The 16,998-nt window shown below is 35.1% G+C and overlaps 2 protein-coding genes across 4 annotated transcripts; one reads left to right on the forward strand and one right to left on the reverse strand.

The window, feature by feature from the left end:
• Window positions 1-1,804: 1,804 nt before the first annotated feature.
• On the reverse strand, window positions 1,805-7,230 carry mRpL51 (mitochondrial ribosomal protein L51). Its single transcript, XM_085946870.1, has 4 exons — window positions 7,039-7,230; window positions 5,472-5,603; window positions 3,941-4,088; window positions 1,805-2,125 (listed from the first exon to the last, which is right to left on the reverse strand). Exons 1-4 carry the CDS (start codon window positions 7,098-7,100, stop codon window positions 1,982-1,984), a joined length of 486 nt encoding a protein of 161 aa, XP_085802996.1. The 5' UTR covers window positions 7,101-7,230; the 3' UTR covers window positions 1,805-1,981.
• Window positions 7,231-7,467: 237 nt separating this feature from the next.
• On the forward strand, window positions 7,468-15,346 carry LOC147071661 (uncharacterized). Of its 3 annotated transcripts, none has more exons than XM_085946871.1 (2): window positions 7,468-7,555; window positions 8,831-15,346. In XM_085946871.1, exon 2 carries the CDS (start codon window positions 8,867-8,869, stop codon window positions 10,073-10,075), a length of 1,209 nt encoding a protein of 402 aa, XP_085802997.1. In that variant the 5' UTR covers window positions 7,468-7,555; window positions 8,831-8,866; the 3' UTR covers window positions 10,076-15,346. The 3 variants fall into 3 exon arrangements, with proteins under 3 accessions (XP_085802997.1, XP_085802998.1, XP_085802999.1); XM_085946872.1 differs by lacking the exon at window positions 7,468-7,555 and adding an exon at window positions 7,712-8,050; XM_085946873.1 differs by lacking the exon at window positions 7,468-7,555 and adding an exon at window positions 8,031-8,164.
• The last annotated feature ends 1,652 nt before the right edge of the window (window positions 15,347-16,998 follow it).

The following is a 16,998-nucleotide window of genomic DNA, read 5'->3' on the forward strand; positions in this document are numbered from 1 at the left end:
ACAACCGATGTATTATTTTAAAAGTTGATGTACTTATGACATAAACTCTATGACTGTCTAGCAATTGAATATATGACACTTGGAGCACATTAACAATGATGTTATGCCTGTCATTTGGGGGTTTATATCTTCATGTCTAAAGAAGGTGTATATTAAAATAATATATAATATGTTGCAATAGCATATTATGGAAAAACAATTTTTAACAATAATTCTGTAAAATATAACTATGTAATCTAAATCAATTTTAATATATTTATAATTAAAATCAATTCCATACTTTTCTACAGAAAATATGACGTGGGGTTTTGTAGATATAATTATTGCTATTATATCGCACCGTGAGTGTAAAACCAAGGCATCTGCAAAAGACATATTTTGGATATATTAGGGTTTGAAGTCTTCGTTTTGTTAGGAGAAATAGAGTTTCTAAAAAAACCATAATATTTGGTTTATATCTACATTATCTACATTATATTGCACGTTCTTTCAGTTACTTCACTTTTACGTTATCAAGTTCTCGACTTTTGCATTTAATCTCGAAATTGAAAAATTTGCAGATGCCTTGGTTTTACACTCACGGTGCGATATATCTCTTATAAATGATTTTAAAGCACAATGAATCTTAATTATTTTTAGTTTATTATTATGTCAGTCAATGAACAAATAATAATCTAAAGTAACGTACAAAGAGATGTAATATTCTACCGTAACTCGTAAACTAGAGTAATTCATTTAGAAAAACAGGAGTAATATCATAATTCTGTTTCTAAAAAATTGTAAGAATTATTACTTGGGATGAGAATTAATAGTTACCTTATTGTGTTGAAGAGACCATAACTGATTTGATTTGATTGACAATGTATTTCTTGAATAAAAGATTATTCATCAAAATGAGTTTAATAATATGTATATTTATTTATATAAAAACCTCCAATGGAAATAGACTGGACACATAGTTCGAAGAAGGGACAATCGCTGAAAAGTCTAGTCATCTAGTGGTACCCAAAAGGTACAAAAGTAGAAAGTACAAAGTAGACCTAGAGGCCGCTGGATCAATGAAATGGTTAAGTTCTGCAGAAGTACATGGCAACGCAACGCATAGGACCGAGAGAAGTGGAATCAACTCGGAGAGGCCTTCATCCACCAATCGATAGATTCAGGCTAATATTTATTTAAAATTGTAATTTAATTTTAAAAATAACCAATACCTTACATTTTTTTTATTGTGTTTGATCCAATATTAAGTGTATTTGAAAAAAAAACTGTACTGTCGTGCCTGCGAATTTATATCCCTGTATGTGGTTTAAGGACGGAAAGATACGTAGATGTGTGCGGAGCATGAAAGACCAGAGGGATTTGTAGTTGCTGAGAAATCTGCGGCCATGTTAAAATGGTAATCCATCCTGAGAGAGGCAAGGGAGTCTGATATAATAATATGGAAATTTATGTGAAAACAAGAATCGTCACAAAACCAACAAAATATACTCATTTTTTATTAGAATTGACTGTTTTCATTGTTTTTTTTTTAAACAAACTGTCTTAGTTGGCTCAGCCATGTACACAGGATGAACGAGTCATGCGCAAGGCAACGCAGAAGGCAAAATAAAGATCTGGTTGACCTCGTACTACATGGTTAGTGTCGAGTTGGATTCAAAGATCTCAGGCATCTAACAGCGGAGAGAAGCGGCTTTAGATAGACCTGGATGGAGTTATATACATAAGAAGGCCAAGACCAACATAGGGTTGTAGCGCTAGAAAGAATAAGGACGGATAATAATAGAAAACTGACAAAACATACAAATTAATTACTAACAAAATTTATTAATCAAGTAACTATAGATACAGCTAGGTACAATATGATTATTAATGGTATCCCATTTTATATTAAAACATATTATCAGTTTTACTCATACTTCAAGTGATGACTTCAACTGAGATGAGATTACACAAAAATAATATGGTGGCAGTAAATAAAAATCTATTGATGCGAAAATCCAGTCTTGGTTTTTCTGTTTAGACGTTTGTACAAATACGTAATTCTCTTCTCCATGTCTCTCCATTTTGCGGGCCGCGCAATCGGGAGAACGGTATTCTTCAACATCTTTCTCCTTCTCAACAAGACCTGTAATCAATGATGACAAACAATAGGCTGATAAATAAACTCCGGTAAACAAATAAATTGAAAAGGTTTGACCAAATCTGATGAAATATACCAACAAATACCAGTATACACCCGATCCTTTTTTTGCACGGGGGAAACCGTGCAAAACAAAACCGTGTAAAAAAAGATAAGGTGCCCATACAAAAATGGTAGATAGGTTCCATTACTTAAAAACAAACTCAAAAACTCAAAAATAAATCGAATTTATTTATTATTTATATGTACATAAAAAATACCTAGTTTTCGATTTAATATGATTTTCTGGAGATATCTAATGACACTGACGCCGAAGCACGCAGCGCGTCTCTCGTATCGAATCCGAAGTGACTGACTAGTGGCGCCATGTATGTACGTATGTATCTCTGGGCGGCATCTGGTGACAACATATGTATGCACCAGTGGCGTGCGGTCCATTGCAATGCAATTTTTTGATAAATATGTACATACATACGTATTTTTATTTTTTTTCAGTTTCTTAAACCGCGTTAAAGCAAAAAAACAGTGTAAATAAAAAACCGTGCAAAAAGAGGATCGGGTGTACATATAAAAATTATTAAAAATTTTGATTTCTGCTTTCAGTTGTACTTGACAGTCTAATCCTCATTGTTTAAATGTCAATACATAATACTAGTCCAGTACGTAAGGCGATGGCTTTTCATCCGGGGGCCCCGAGTTCGATTCTCTTGAGGTCACAATATATTTGTGATTTTCTCAAAGCTTTAGTGTTTATCATTGTTTCTCTTCTATTACTAAATACAGTACTGTTTCACTACACTACTGTCATTAGACCTCATGGCCTGTTGTAGTGTTAATGGGAATATAATATAATATATATATCTTTTATATAAGTAATTAAAAAAAAACACAATAAATCAAAAGAAATATTTATGATTTCATTTCTACTTTTTTTTTTTCAACTATTTTTTTATATATTGAATAATTCACAACATTTAAGAAAGTAACATTCTTTATTGAACATTAATAATTTAGAACATATCAGACACATACTTATTAGAAAAATTATGGAACCGGACGGGACTTGAAATTTGAGATTCACTTCAGTCGCATGACTAGTTGCTATCGTCGTAATTGGGTAGGGCGCAGGTGGCTAAATTGGTAAAGCACATTGACCGGAATCCAATATATTATGCAGGTTTGAGTCCTGTCCGGCTCCGTATATTTTTTTTTCTATTTAAGGTGTTTCCAAATGTTTATTTAGGTATATCAAAAATAAATAAATGAATTTACAACAATTAAACCGATTAAACCGGTACGTTGTATTGTAAAAAAACGCTAACCGGGTAGTATTTTTCTCGGGTTAATTGGATGCCCTAGTTGTAGTCATAAAAAAACTAATGCAAGACATTTCAATCTCAGTACGGTCCTGACAAATAAATCTCTGAGTACACTGTGTAAATCTTGCTACAAATGAATCTGTAATGTGAAATGACTTGCATCTTATTTAATCATTAGTCTTATTAAGTAACCTTATTTAAGCACCATCATCACATAAGGTATTATTGTACATCTTTGTATACAACACTCTCAAGGTCACTAATTTTTCAGATATATTATATTTTCTAGAACCCGCAATTCGTAAGAAATGACAGAAGATCAGCAATTTCCACCTTCAAGAGTAGCATAGAAATCAGGAAGACTGACATTATGGCTGCATTTTTTTTATAATACAAACTGAGGAGATAGAGTATCAGGGTACCAGATACACAATATTCATCTATAAATTGATACAACAGCGTTAACTAGTGAAAAAAATACCTGGAATTCATTCCCACCAATTGCTCTCAGCCAGGATGGCACATTGTAAAGAACTTTAGTAGGATGTAAGGCGTTGTCACCGCCAAGTATGTCTATGTAGTCATTCTGTCCAAATAAGGCTTTTTTAAGAGACCAAGCGAACTTCGGTCTGCAAATAATGAAAGTTATTACATATTGGTATTTTACCATACATTGATATCCCCTTAAAAGAGCGATAAATAGGATATCGTCGTTAATTTTCTACAAACATGTATCTCAATTTATGTCAGTTTTGAGTTGTTTGATGTAATGAATTCAGAATTTGAATACGCACATATTCAAAAAATACGTATCTCAAAACATACTTTATAACATAATAGATTTTACATACATAATTTTGAAAAACACTTTCTGAGAAAATATATTATAACCAATAGAAACAATCTTTTTTTGAAAAAAGTAAGCCACCTCGGCAGGGAATCGAGCCCTGCATCTCCCGGGTTTACGCCCCATCCAAAGTAGCTTAATTTGGAAGAGCGCTGATGAGTGGGTATTAAAAGTGGCCAATAGTTAAAATTTGTCACAATTAGTATGTCACTGCGTAGCATAGAGGTAATGCGCGGATGGGCGTAAACCTGGGAGATGCAGGGTTCGATTCCCTGCCAAGGTGGCTTTCTTTTTTCCAAAATTATGTATGCTCAATAATTAGAATGGTACATTCTTAAATCTTGAGAATTATTTGTTGAATAAAAGAAATAGTTGATTAATAGATTTTAGCAATGAGAAAAAACTTGTATCACAATAAAATACTTTTATAAATATTATAAACTCGTATCTTGAGTTACGTGTTTGTAAGTACACAGAATGCTGAACTCCGACAGATGATTATACTGAAGTTCTTTCTCGTAAGTCAAGATACGTGTTTACTGCAGAAATATTGTGGAATGATTCACAGTAAAGTTGCAACGCATTCTCATATCTCAGACAATATGACTGATCGGTCGAAAGTATAGTGCGATAGATTGAAGAAAGATAACATTTTTTTCATGAAAATATGTGTTTACTAAATGGATATTTCACAGAAGAAAATTTATTTCTGAATTAAAAACTAAGAAAATAAAGTTGTCATTTGCCTCTCCTGAAATGTTGTGTTTTTTGAGATACGTGTTTACAGAAAATTAACGATGATATTATGTGATGTCCATGAGACAAAAATTCTACGCGAGGAACTGGAAGACATCGCTTCGCAGAGTTCAAAATTCGAAGACACTGATCGAACTCGAGATAGGTACACATATATGCATTACCACACATACATGTCACTAATGCTCTCTATGAGCTTTTATTGCATAGAAAATCTCATAAATGAAAGTTTACAATAATACTTCAGTATAATGCTTATAACAAAAGCAAAATAAAATAATGTCAATTATAGAACCATAAAATTGTACAATTTGTTGGCATTTCTGAGTTAGTATTTGATGTCTTTGTACAGACCGCGTAACATTTATCATAATTCAGTAATTTATTGAGTTTATGGACGAGTACGTACCTGTATTCTGGCATTGGCAATCTCCTCCCGCTGTGAACGTGCGGTAATAACCCTCCCTGGAATAATCGTTCCTTGTAACCGTATCTTTTTATGATTGGGCGGTTCGCCACTTTGGCTGCGTGATACCGAAATCTGTAAATGATAGAATCTCAGTATGATTTATTAGATTCAGTATGTACCTACTCTAATTTTGAGCGATCAATATATTTTAGAATTGGAACTGTGAATCGCAGGGGATACGTTTTAGACACTGTCGCAATAAGTAAAATCTCGCAATGAACGGGATTAAAAAAATATACACTATTATTATTACGCCCACGATGGACGAGGTTTATGCGCCAGGCTTATAATGTCTTTCAATTGTGTTTCAATATGTCTTTGGACCCAGAGTGTAGCACAATGGGGTTTGATTTTTTCGTTGCACTCATGGAGATGTTTTTAAAAACAAAAATCGCACATTGCCCACCTTCGGTTTGGGAAAACTCAATATACAATCTCATTGGCTGAAAACCCCTATATACTAATCAGGCGATACCTCATTGGCTGCATACCGCCGACCTATGAATGGCTCCGAAAGCTTTACGAAATATCTGTAAATTAGACATGCGTCGTTCTTGAACGAACGTATCTTTTAAAACTAATCTATAACCAGCGAACAAATCGGTCCCGTGTCACCTGGCGCTTATGTCGTTCGAGGCGAACGAGATTCGCGAGAGTGCACGCGTAGTATAGGAAGAAACGTGGGTGCGAAGGAAACGCTGCCCGGCGAACTGAATTTGTCGTTCGCGGCGAACGAGATACGCGAGAGTGCGCGCGCAGTATAGGAAGAAACGTGGGTGCGAAGGATACGCTGCCCGGCGAACTGAATTTGTCGTTCGCGGCGAACGAGATACGCGAGAGTGCGCGCGGAGTATAGGAAGAAACGTGGGTGCGAAGGTTACGCTGCCCGGCGAACTGAATTTGTCGTTCGCGGCGAACGAGATACGCGAGAGTGCGCGCGGAGTATAGGAAGAAACGTGGGTGCGAAGGATACGCTGCCCGGCGAACTGAATATGTCGTTCGAGGCGAACGAGATTCGCGAGAGTGCGCGCGCAGTATAGGAAGAAACGTGGGTGGGAAGGACACGCTGCCAGGCTAGTACTATACATTTTATTACGGCAACAAAAGACACAATTGACCTAATCTGTCCGAACAAATCGCTATCCGTAATTGACCTATTCGGTCGGAGTTCTTATTAAGTGACTCATTTCCCATATCTACTGTAAATGTTTAAGCAAAAATCTATGTGAATTTAAAGGCCTATCTATATAGTAAAACAATGGTTGAGCATCAACTAACATCATCTTACATTCATTTCTTGTAAAAACATAATTCTCGTAATACAACCTCCACTCTGTCAGAGGATTTTCAGTTGATTTTTTTATGTAGTGATATATGGATGACCGGCTATTTAGTGTTAAGTCAAAGTAATCATTAAATATGAATTTCATATTATTTTAAATAACAAAAAAGTGTATGGATGATAATATATTATAAATAAATAAAATACATTATTATACATTCTAACCTCACTGGTTCCACAATGGGTTTCCACAAATTTTTCAAAAGGCTTGCACATATCCACGACATTTTAGTATGATTTTGTTTAGTTCTCAGTCAATTATTTTAGATAGGTATTTTGATAATAATGATATTAAACTATCAATATTTAGCCAATGCAGAGCCTTCGACCTAACCTCAATTATTTTTTCGAAACTTCAAAGTTTTTTCTTGTGATAGTGTTGTCGTCTATAAAAATGGAAGAAATAAAAAAATATGCATGACCAATTTTTTTGTTGTAATATACCATTAAACGGTCCTTATGTTTTTATTAGTTTATCAAATTTATGAAAAACATTTTTGATCTGTTCTATCAAGTTATTAGTTTATTTTTATTATTCTTTGTTCAAAGAAAAGTGATATTGCATTATGATTTTTTGTCTATGGTTTTTTTTTTGTCAAAACAAAATGGCTGACTTATGAGTCAATCATCGATTTGTGAAGTTTGCTCAAGAATCGCATTATTCTATGCGAAACTCAAAAATGTAAGTAGTTTTGTGATTATTATTAAAAAATAATAATTTTCAGGTCGAAGTCCTCGACGGCCCTCACGTCCGAAAGTGTTTATTACCAGTAAACACAGCGGCCCTATGTAGGTTAGCATTGATTTCTCATAAAAAGGACGCGAACCGTTCGAATAGGTTTTCATGGTGGGCGACTGCACGGATGTTTTTGGTTAATTCAGTTTAATCGTGGACAATTAGAATCTGAGTGAACGGCTTTCCCGAATTGATGCTAAGTTTCATTTATATTTTTCGAAATCAAATTGCGCTCGCAAACAAAGTGGCTTATGAAAATAGTTCTTCCGCGAAAGTTGCATTGTTATCGTTTTCATAGCAGTTCCTGTGCGAATGCATTTTTATGCATCCTGTTTTGTAAAGTTATGCTGCGTGTGAACGGGTGGAAAATTGTTCAATTTAATGCGGGACTTTATTCAAAACAATTTCGGAAAGTTTGTTTACTGTTATATAAAGATACAGGTGTGTTTTGTTTATTTCTAATTTCACTATGACAACATAAACAAAATCTAATAGTACGGCGTAAATGTTTACGATAAGGTAGTATTCGATGTCGATAAACTCTAGTTTTGAATGGTGAGTGTGCCTTCATTACTGCTACTCCCCTTGATTAATCGGTGTTGATAAACAATTAATAATCCTTTATTGAACACATTAACCGACGACAAAATGATATGATGTCAGATACGTCATTTAATTTTCATTAGTTTCCCATTGAAATTGTGCAAATGAAATAGAAAATATCGATCGAAAGGGCCTGTTTTCTGATGATTTTGAAACAGTAAAATGTTATCTGACATCTCTGCATATATAAAAAATAATCACATTTAACCCTTTCCGTGCACTGTCTCGAAAGTATATTTTAATTTAAATTTAAATCATAAAACCAGCTGGTTATTAAATTTGACACTACGCATTTTTGCGTAGCTTGCATATTATATCGAATGTAGATATTTTAATTGAATTCAATTTGTCTGTCAAATAATTATATTAAAATTTATTTATTGCATTCTATGTAGTCAGGGTTTAATTATTAATAGACTATTATATACCTATTTGATAGCTTATTTTATACATTAATTATAATAACTGATGATTCTAGTTATTAGGTAATTAAGAAGTACAATATATTGAAAGCAAACAGACTTTTTCCACCAAATATGACATTAGAATTTCTCATCTTGAGAAAATACATCAACACCAGTAGATCGCGAATGATATTTTATAATGCTTTTATTTCAGATTGCACTCTTCCCGGACTAGCGGCGCAGTGTTGCCATGTCATCGAAGAAAGATTTAGATAGGTCGCACATGGTAGAGAGCTCTCACAATCGCAAGCAGGAGTCCAGCGACTACGACAGCCTCATCTCCCCCCACAACATATACGAGAACAACTCTAAATCCCAAAAGCAGCAGCAGCAGCAGTTGCAACAGAATGAGAGTCTGCCCACGTTCTCCGGCTACTCGAACGCTGAAACCCAGACGCAGACCAAGACCGGAGACCCCCCCGCATTCGCCGGACAGCAGCGGACGCAGACCGCCCAGCCCAACCTAGCCCCCTGGCATTACAACCCCTGGTGGATGCTCGCCTCCACTTCCAGAGGCTCCACTGAATACCACAACGGATCCGGCAACGGGGGCTTGAGTATAGACATCAAGATAAAGCAGGAGGAAGCCCAGGAGCAAGACGAGCTGAGCGTGAAGAACGAAGTCATGGACCAGCTGTCCATCATCCCCATAAGCAACCAGATGTCCAAGTCCCCGCAGACGCCCTCGGGCGACGGGATCTGCGACGACTGTTCAGACCCATTCTGCGACTCCTCCGGAATGGTATGCCGCAAGCTGTTCCACTGCCCACACTGTCGGAAGAGCTACCCCACCACCCTCGAATTCCACACCCACCTGACGGGGGTGCACCCCACTCAGAAGCCTTTCCGGTGCCAGATCTGCCTGGAGCCGTTCGATAAGAAGAGCCAGTTGCTCAGACACCTGGACTCAAACCACACACGCAAGGACATGAATAAGTGCACCGTGTGCTCTAAGTACATAAAGGACAAGTCCAACTTGCGGAAGCACATGCAAGTGCACACGGGCCGCGTCCCGCAGAAGCAGTTCAAGTGCGATCTGTGCAACAACAAGCGCTACATGTCGCTGGACCGCCTCAACAACCACCGCATCGTCTGCACCGGTGAGAAGGTGCTCAAGTACTGCGAGATGTGCTCCAAGGTGTTTGACAACACGCGCTCCCTCAACAGCCACAAGAAGGTGCACGCCAAAGAGCTCAAATGTGACCTGTGTGGGGAGCAGTTCCGCTCCCTCGAGCATCTAAACAATCACAAGTTGGTCTGCAAATACGCCGCCCGCTGCTGCAACCAGCCTGACTGCGACCACGACAAGGCTTACATCAGCCTGCCGTACGGGAGCGACCGAGCCGGGGTACGCGCTCTCGACGCCACCCTCTCCGCGCTCAAATCGCAGATGAACTGATTTCCCGTAGCCTACGGATAGTTGTAGATTATGCAGCGAGGCCTTGTTAATCAATGTGCTAAGACTTAAGCTATAAGAGAGCCGCGTGCTCCCGGAGGACGTTCACCGGCATTCGGTTTCATCGAGATTTGAGATTCATCGACGGTAAAAGTAACAAAACGGGACAAAAAAGTCTGCGAGGAATACTTACATTCTTTGGCTGGTGAAATCTTACAATTTTGATAACCTTCAAGATGTAGATACTTGTATTATTCCTGTGATGTATACTATTTAAAATTTTATTCCGACGTTTACTTTTACCGTTGGCGATAATCCCACACAGACGAGAGCCGTCTCGAAATCGAATAAAACCAGGAGAAGTATTCTGAAAAATGAGAACATGAATTGTTGTATAAATTTAATTAACGAGTAATATTTGTATTAAGTTTTGTACCTCATAATATTGGAGTTGAGCCAAGTGAACGCTGACTCGGTAAATATATTATAGACTCTGTAATATTGTTAAGAATTTTCCATTTTACAATTAGAGAATTTAATTTTATGAAATATATTGATATTGTGAAGGTGGTAACCGGCGGAGAGGCAGTTCAATATTTCATTTCTATGCACATGTGAAACTGATGAATTTTTACAAAACGAGTCAGATCGCCCGATGACTAACCTTCACAATATCAAAATAAAACTATTATTTAATGTTTTTAAATGGGTTATAATGTAAATAAGCCGTATGCTTATTTGATGGGACCTTACGAGAAAATAGTTATTATTTTTATTGAATTTGTGTATAATCACGTTGTATTAACGGGAGTTTGCTGCATTAGTTTTTAAGTCGTACCATGTACGATGCCTTCGCGTCCATCGGATGGCAGCTTCAACCGGAGTGCTTCTCTGAATCGCATCACTGCCGATTGCAAAAACTCCGCTTTCAAACATTAGCTAATCCGTTTTTTTACAATTGGGAATGTAGATTTTTCAAAGCCTGTTTAGCAATTTTTGATGTGGTCGTGCATTTTGTGCATTCACTACGTTTATAATTTTGTCCGAGACTCGATGTAAAGAGTTTTAAAGTGGTGTTTTTGCAATCCGCTCGAAATATTTGTATACATAAATATTAAATGAATATCTCCAACCCTTTTATACTTTATTCTTTAGAGAAGTTATCACAGTTATAAAATTATCCTTACTATGCCAAGACACATTTCATAATTGAGCATATTAGTTAAGTAATTTTAGTTTTAACATTTATTTTAATGACATTTCCATGTCACCAATCTTTTTTAATACTACCATACATTTTCATTAGTTTATACATTATACTGTATACCATATGTTCGTCAATGAAGAGTTGAACTGATCATTTTTTAATAAAGCTGAGACTTATTTTCAATGCGCTGTTGAATTTTATTGAGAAAATATTGTAAGTCTAGCCGAGCGGTCGTCGGACGGTTCTCCGTTTTGGCCTCATCTCTATTAATCAATTGATTAACTCATCGTTGCAGTCTCTGATTATATACATACATTAATTCGTTCATCATTATCATACGATAGTTAAGAATTAATTAGCATCATAATTCCTCTCCCATGCCATACGTTTTATTGGATTATCTTAGGTAGATGGAGTAAGAGTCAATAAAAGCATTCGTCTTTGATAATGTGTTCGACAGATTTGTCGCTTTAAAATATGAGACTGATGCCTATTTTATATGGTATTGATTGAATTTAATAAATAACACCAAATAATAGTGTTTTTAAATATTATTTTGCAATACGGTAACGTTGATTGCTTTGCCTTCTTTTTTAAGACAGTTATCCCCGACTGTTCCTTATTATATTATATTGCCAAGAATTTTTTAAGACAGGCATATTCAACTGATCTTAAGTCTAGTGTTATATTACATATTAAAATTTATGGATGAATTCTGCACACGGTTCAATTCCATCACACTTGACAATGTTTGTCAACCTGTTTTACTTTATCAAAAATTAGTATTAAATGCATTGGCCAAAAATAATGAAGACCTTAAAACCTTCTAGATAAAGACAAAGACAAGTGTGCTTCTACAATGATTGTATTATTGAAATTAATTCTTGATGAATATTGTCAACTTAAAACAGTCAAAGTTCTGTTGCGAATTTAATGTTTTTAAGTTTTTTTAATCGGTTTCCCATGCAATATATAGAGGGCACATTTCTCATATTAGAGCTATAATATTTTTATCTGTTCTCTATTGATTTTTTTCCTGTTTATAAATCAGTCATTGGAAAATCTGTTTCTGAAGTCTATATTTTTTTTAACATTTGCTAAATAAATAGCAAACGAGTAAAGATGTATCTTTTGTGCAATATATTTTTTTGGGATTTATTTAAGTTTTTCTATAAGATTAATGAAATGAAATAGTTATATGATTTTGTGTCGGGCCATGAAAACTATTATAACATTATTTTAATTAAGAGTCCTCCGACATAACGTTAGTTTTAAAGTTAACAAAATATCTTATAAATAAGTTATAATAATTATAGTAATATTTATTTTTAAGTATATTTTCATTATTTTTTTAATATAGGTAATTAATTTTTTATGTACTGTCACATATTATTTGATTCTTGTAAATGATTATGTAAACTGAAGGTTTTTGAATATTCTGTTACAACCAAAACATGCAATGAGGAAGTCGTTTTGTCTCTTGAGATAATAGCACGGGCTTTTTCAGATTAAGCAGTATTTTTATATATCGGTAAAAGATCTTTTTAGCTCAGGACAGTTCACCCAGGAGGTGTGATTAAAATTAATTCCCAATATTTTACACATTTTGCTCGATATGCCACATCACAGCCGATCCGACTGGAGTATGTTATACCACAATGAAAATAAGGTTCAATAGTTCAGGTGGGTATCGAGATAGAGCGAGAAGGGGCCGAGCGTCCTATGCAATACGTCATGCGCTATGTAAACACTCACCGATAGACACCATTAACAACATACCAAAGTAGCACTGCCTACTCTGGCACATGGGAAGAAATTACGTATTTGGGAACCTTACTTTCAATGATCCCACTGTATCATTTGACAAACAGAAATATGTCTTAACCCACTAATTACAAGGCACGAAAAACTATATTTACAATTTAAATAGTTTTTTCTGTCTTGTTATAAATATTAAAACATGAAAAATAATTTTAATTAAATATGTCGATTAAATCACAATTTACTTCAATCAATGGGCTGCGATATATTACAGCTTGTCAGCACAGTACAGTGTAATATTTCTCTTCAGTCGGCTGTCACATATAAACTCGCCTCGTCTGCTGCACAGCCATAAATCAAACCTTCCAAGAACTTTGATCCGGTGTCGCATATGAAGACCGCCCACATCTACCTAGCGACAGTTGCACATAACCTTCGAAACGTATAGATATTTGGATGCGGCGAGCCAGTATAGGAATGACCAATTCGTACGTCTTTGACTCGCAGCCCGAGAAGCGTGTAACTAGTCTATTGCAACAGTAGATGTTTTTTTTTTCAAACTAAAAAGTCGCATTCGACCATCTGTGGAGCTCCATTTGGCAACATATGTTTTGTGAATAAGGATGATGTTACATCGACATATTCGACACCTTGCAGGCGAGACGAGTTTTGATGTGAGAGCCGGCTTCTACATTTCTTTATAACGTAAGGTGTGTCTTATAAATTATATTTCAATCACTGTTCACTATTGTGACATGGGAATTTCCACTGGTATACATGCAATCTCTCATAATATATTAGTATAGATAATTTCAAATCATTTTGATACAGATACTGACGATCTTAAGGCAGGTATAGACTGCATCAAAGCTCGGTTGTATGTTGTCTAGCTATTCGGTAGTGGTAGTCACTGCAGACCCGGCTTTAAGATTGCTCATTACTTAATTAAATATACCCGGTGCAGTATATTAAACCAAATACTAATGTAACCCAACATGACTTCAATAATATTGTGTCAATTTCTAAATATATACATAATATGCTTTGGTTTTATGGTGTTGTACATTCCGAACTGATCTTATATAGTGCCTGGTTATCTTTAAATTGAATATTTTTTAATTCAGACTGATTTCAAAATGAATTTATTAACATTGCAATAGTTTAATGTAAGATATTCGTCATCTTATTGTTAGGTTTATTAACCAAATAATTGGATGAGAAATTATTTTTTGCACCGCCGGCAGAATTATACCTATAATGATTTGCTAAATCTAATACTGCAAAACAGTATCTTTTCTATAAATTTTTTAAAATATGTACTCTGTTTAATAAAGTGTTTATGTATTATACTTTTGAAGACTATTCAGTTTTTATTAGTACATAGGATCTTGTAATAAAGAAAGTTTGTGGGGCCAACACATTGTCAGCTTTTTTATAACACGCTCGCTTGAAAATCTGGAGACACGGTACTCGTGAGAGAGCGACAACCGCCGAAAAGCTGACTTGAATGTTCAGTTATTCTCTGAAATTTGCAAAACTTAACACTTAACGTTATGTAAAGTGTAACGTGACATCCTCAATTATTATTGATGTCATTTATAAATAGCCATTTTCATAATAATATGTAGTCAGTCTCACTACACCAGGGCTAGTCGACCTTTTTATACCTACCGCCCACTTTTGTATCTCTGTTAGTAGTAAAATTTTCTAACCGCCCACCGGTTCCACAGTAATGGTGATTTATAAAGAAAATAATCATAATGAAAATCTTTTTAAAACCCCTACCGCCCACCATGAAAGCTGGAACGCCCACTAGTGGGCGGTAGGGACCAGGTTGACTACCCCTGCACCACATAGACAACTGAAAGGTGAGCCCTTGTTTATTAATTGGGTTTTTAGTACTGAAATGGAGATCGATATTATTATTTCTGTACTTCATGTACCTGTTGATAATTTTCTGATCTAGTTATCTGTTAAAAGGTATACATAATATACGACAGGATTGTTACTTTGGTTTTTCTTGTATAATTATTTTTAAATCATTTGTATATATTATTATATAATATTGTACTTTATTTTAAAATGCCCAGATGGACGCGATAGCATTTATTATAATAATGTCTGACTGCACTATAATCGTAATACCGCGCGCGAATATTCGACTTTTTCATATTATAAAAATGATAATTTTAAATGAACATTGTAAATAATTTTTTGGTACAAAAACAAATAATGTAAATTGCGTGTCGATTTTTATAGAAGTAATTGATTTCTACAAATATGGTAATTGGTAGTTAAAAATTAAAAAACAATAGAAAAAACTATTGTGTTTTATTTTGTCTTACAACCTAAGCATTCCTTAAAATATATTGCCTTTTTGACTAACAAAAATTGCAGCTCATGCGATCACAACTTTTTGATGATACAATATATTGGGAGGCATATGTGTATTCTGTTCGGGAAGCTGTCAACTGATAAAAACAAACTAAACAACACTTGATTTCGTCGAGTTGGCTGACAAGCTGACCAAGTCATAGTGTCAATATGACCTTTTAGATGCTCCAACCATTGAATGTGGATTTCTAATGTAGCAGAGTTCATCTTTGACCACTTTCATCAATAATTATATTTGTTTACTTATGAAAGAATGGAATTTAATATTCGCAGAATCTTTAATGACAGACTTTAATGCTAGAAATACATTACCATCACGTCACGTGAGCTAACATGCTAGAACCACCAGAACATCCAATTTCAATTACCTTTCATTAAAGGTCCCTTCCAAACGACTAAAAACAAGATGCGTGTGACTCGAAAATGTGTATATTTATAGAAAATAAAAAAACCTATCACGTGAAGTTGATGGTGCGGTGTGATATAAGTGAGGTGACGTTAGTGTGGTTCTGATACATTTTGACAGATTTTGCTGACACTTAATTTTCGGCTCAAAATGTGCTACAAGTGGAAAATAACATTGCACACTTTTTGCCCGTGGCGCTGGTTTACCATGAGCTCACATGTCGTGATCCTAATGTGTTTCTAGCATATAGTTTTCTGTAGTTATTTTTTGAAGTGATCAATTTAAAGTAATTAATCCACTGGAAAGACTGATCGAAAATTCACCAGTTTTACCCACACCCTGCTTCTGATTGCCCGATGAGTTACAATATAGTCAGGATGTTGACTTTTGTGCAAACTAATAATATTAATGTACCCAATGTTACTTCTTTTGATGATATTGTGTTATTTGGATCTAAATTTTCTTCAAATAAAATAGCGGCAATACCATAAATTTAATATTGCATTTTCAATAGTAACAAAAAATGATTTAATCAATAATTTGTTTAAATTGCAAAATAATCAACACACAATATTCCAGAAGTGTTTCATGTAAATTTGATTTGCACAATGGTGGGTTAGTAGCTGAGCTCAATACCATAAGTAAAATATCAAACATCTATGAAATTTTAGTATCCCTTGGAACCATGGCTTGGCATGGATAATTTATATTGCAAACTCAGAATAGATCGATGTGGTGAAAAAATTTTGACGATCACAAACCCTTTGATTTAAGGAGAGAAACATTACCTACATAAGTAGATGAAATGTAGGTACTATGAGGAATTTTTGAAAATGTTTTAGAAGTATTGTATTCATCATCATCAACAGGGCGAAGGCCTCCCGAAGCTTCTTTCACTCTTGACCCTACTTGTTCATTGCCACGTAGATCACCGAACTTTGATTTTATCTATCCAGCGGGTTCAAGGGCGTCCTTGTGGTCATGCAGTGCCCAAAGGCATACCACTCTATGACAGCATTTATTCATTCACCGAGTGATATTGGCTCATTGGTACTTCAGCTGCTTATTGATTTCTTTTGGATCTTTCCATGTTATGCCCATAATAAATTAAAAGGAAAAATTGCGTTACTAATTTGTAGCATAGTTAGCCAAATTTAT

The sequence above is a fragment of the Rhyacophila brunnea genome, unplaced genomic scaffold (genome assembly GCF_057557595.1).
Source record: "Rhyacophila brunnea isolate RB1 unplaced genomic scaffold, BYU_Rbru_1.0 scaffold_2, whole genome shotgun sequence".
Lineage (NCBI taxonomy): Eukaryota > Metazoa > Arthropoda > Insecta > Trichoptera > Rhyacophilidae > Rhyacophila > Rhyacophila brunnea.

What these genes read in the sequence shown, in the direction of transcription:
- mRpL51 (XM_085946870.1), bottom strand. Translation starts at nt 7,100, where the DNA reads ATGTCGTGGATATGTGCAAGCCTTTTGAAAAATTTGTGGAAACCCATT. An exon ending in CCCATTGTGGAACCAGTGAG is followed by an intron (nt 5,604 to 7,038) that starts GTTAGAATGTAT and finishes TATCATTTACAG; the next exon opens with ATTTCGGTATCACGCAGCCA. An exon ending in TTGCCAATGCCAGAATACAG is followed by an intron (nt 4,089 to 5,471) that starts GTACGTACTCGT and finishes CATTATTTGCAG; the next exon opens with ACCGAAGTTCGCTTGGTCTC.
- LOC147071661 (XM_085946871.1), top strand. Translation starts at nt 8,867, where the DNA reads ATGTCATCGAAGAAAGATTTAGATAGGTCGCACATGGTAGAGAGCTCT.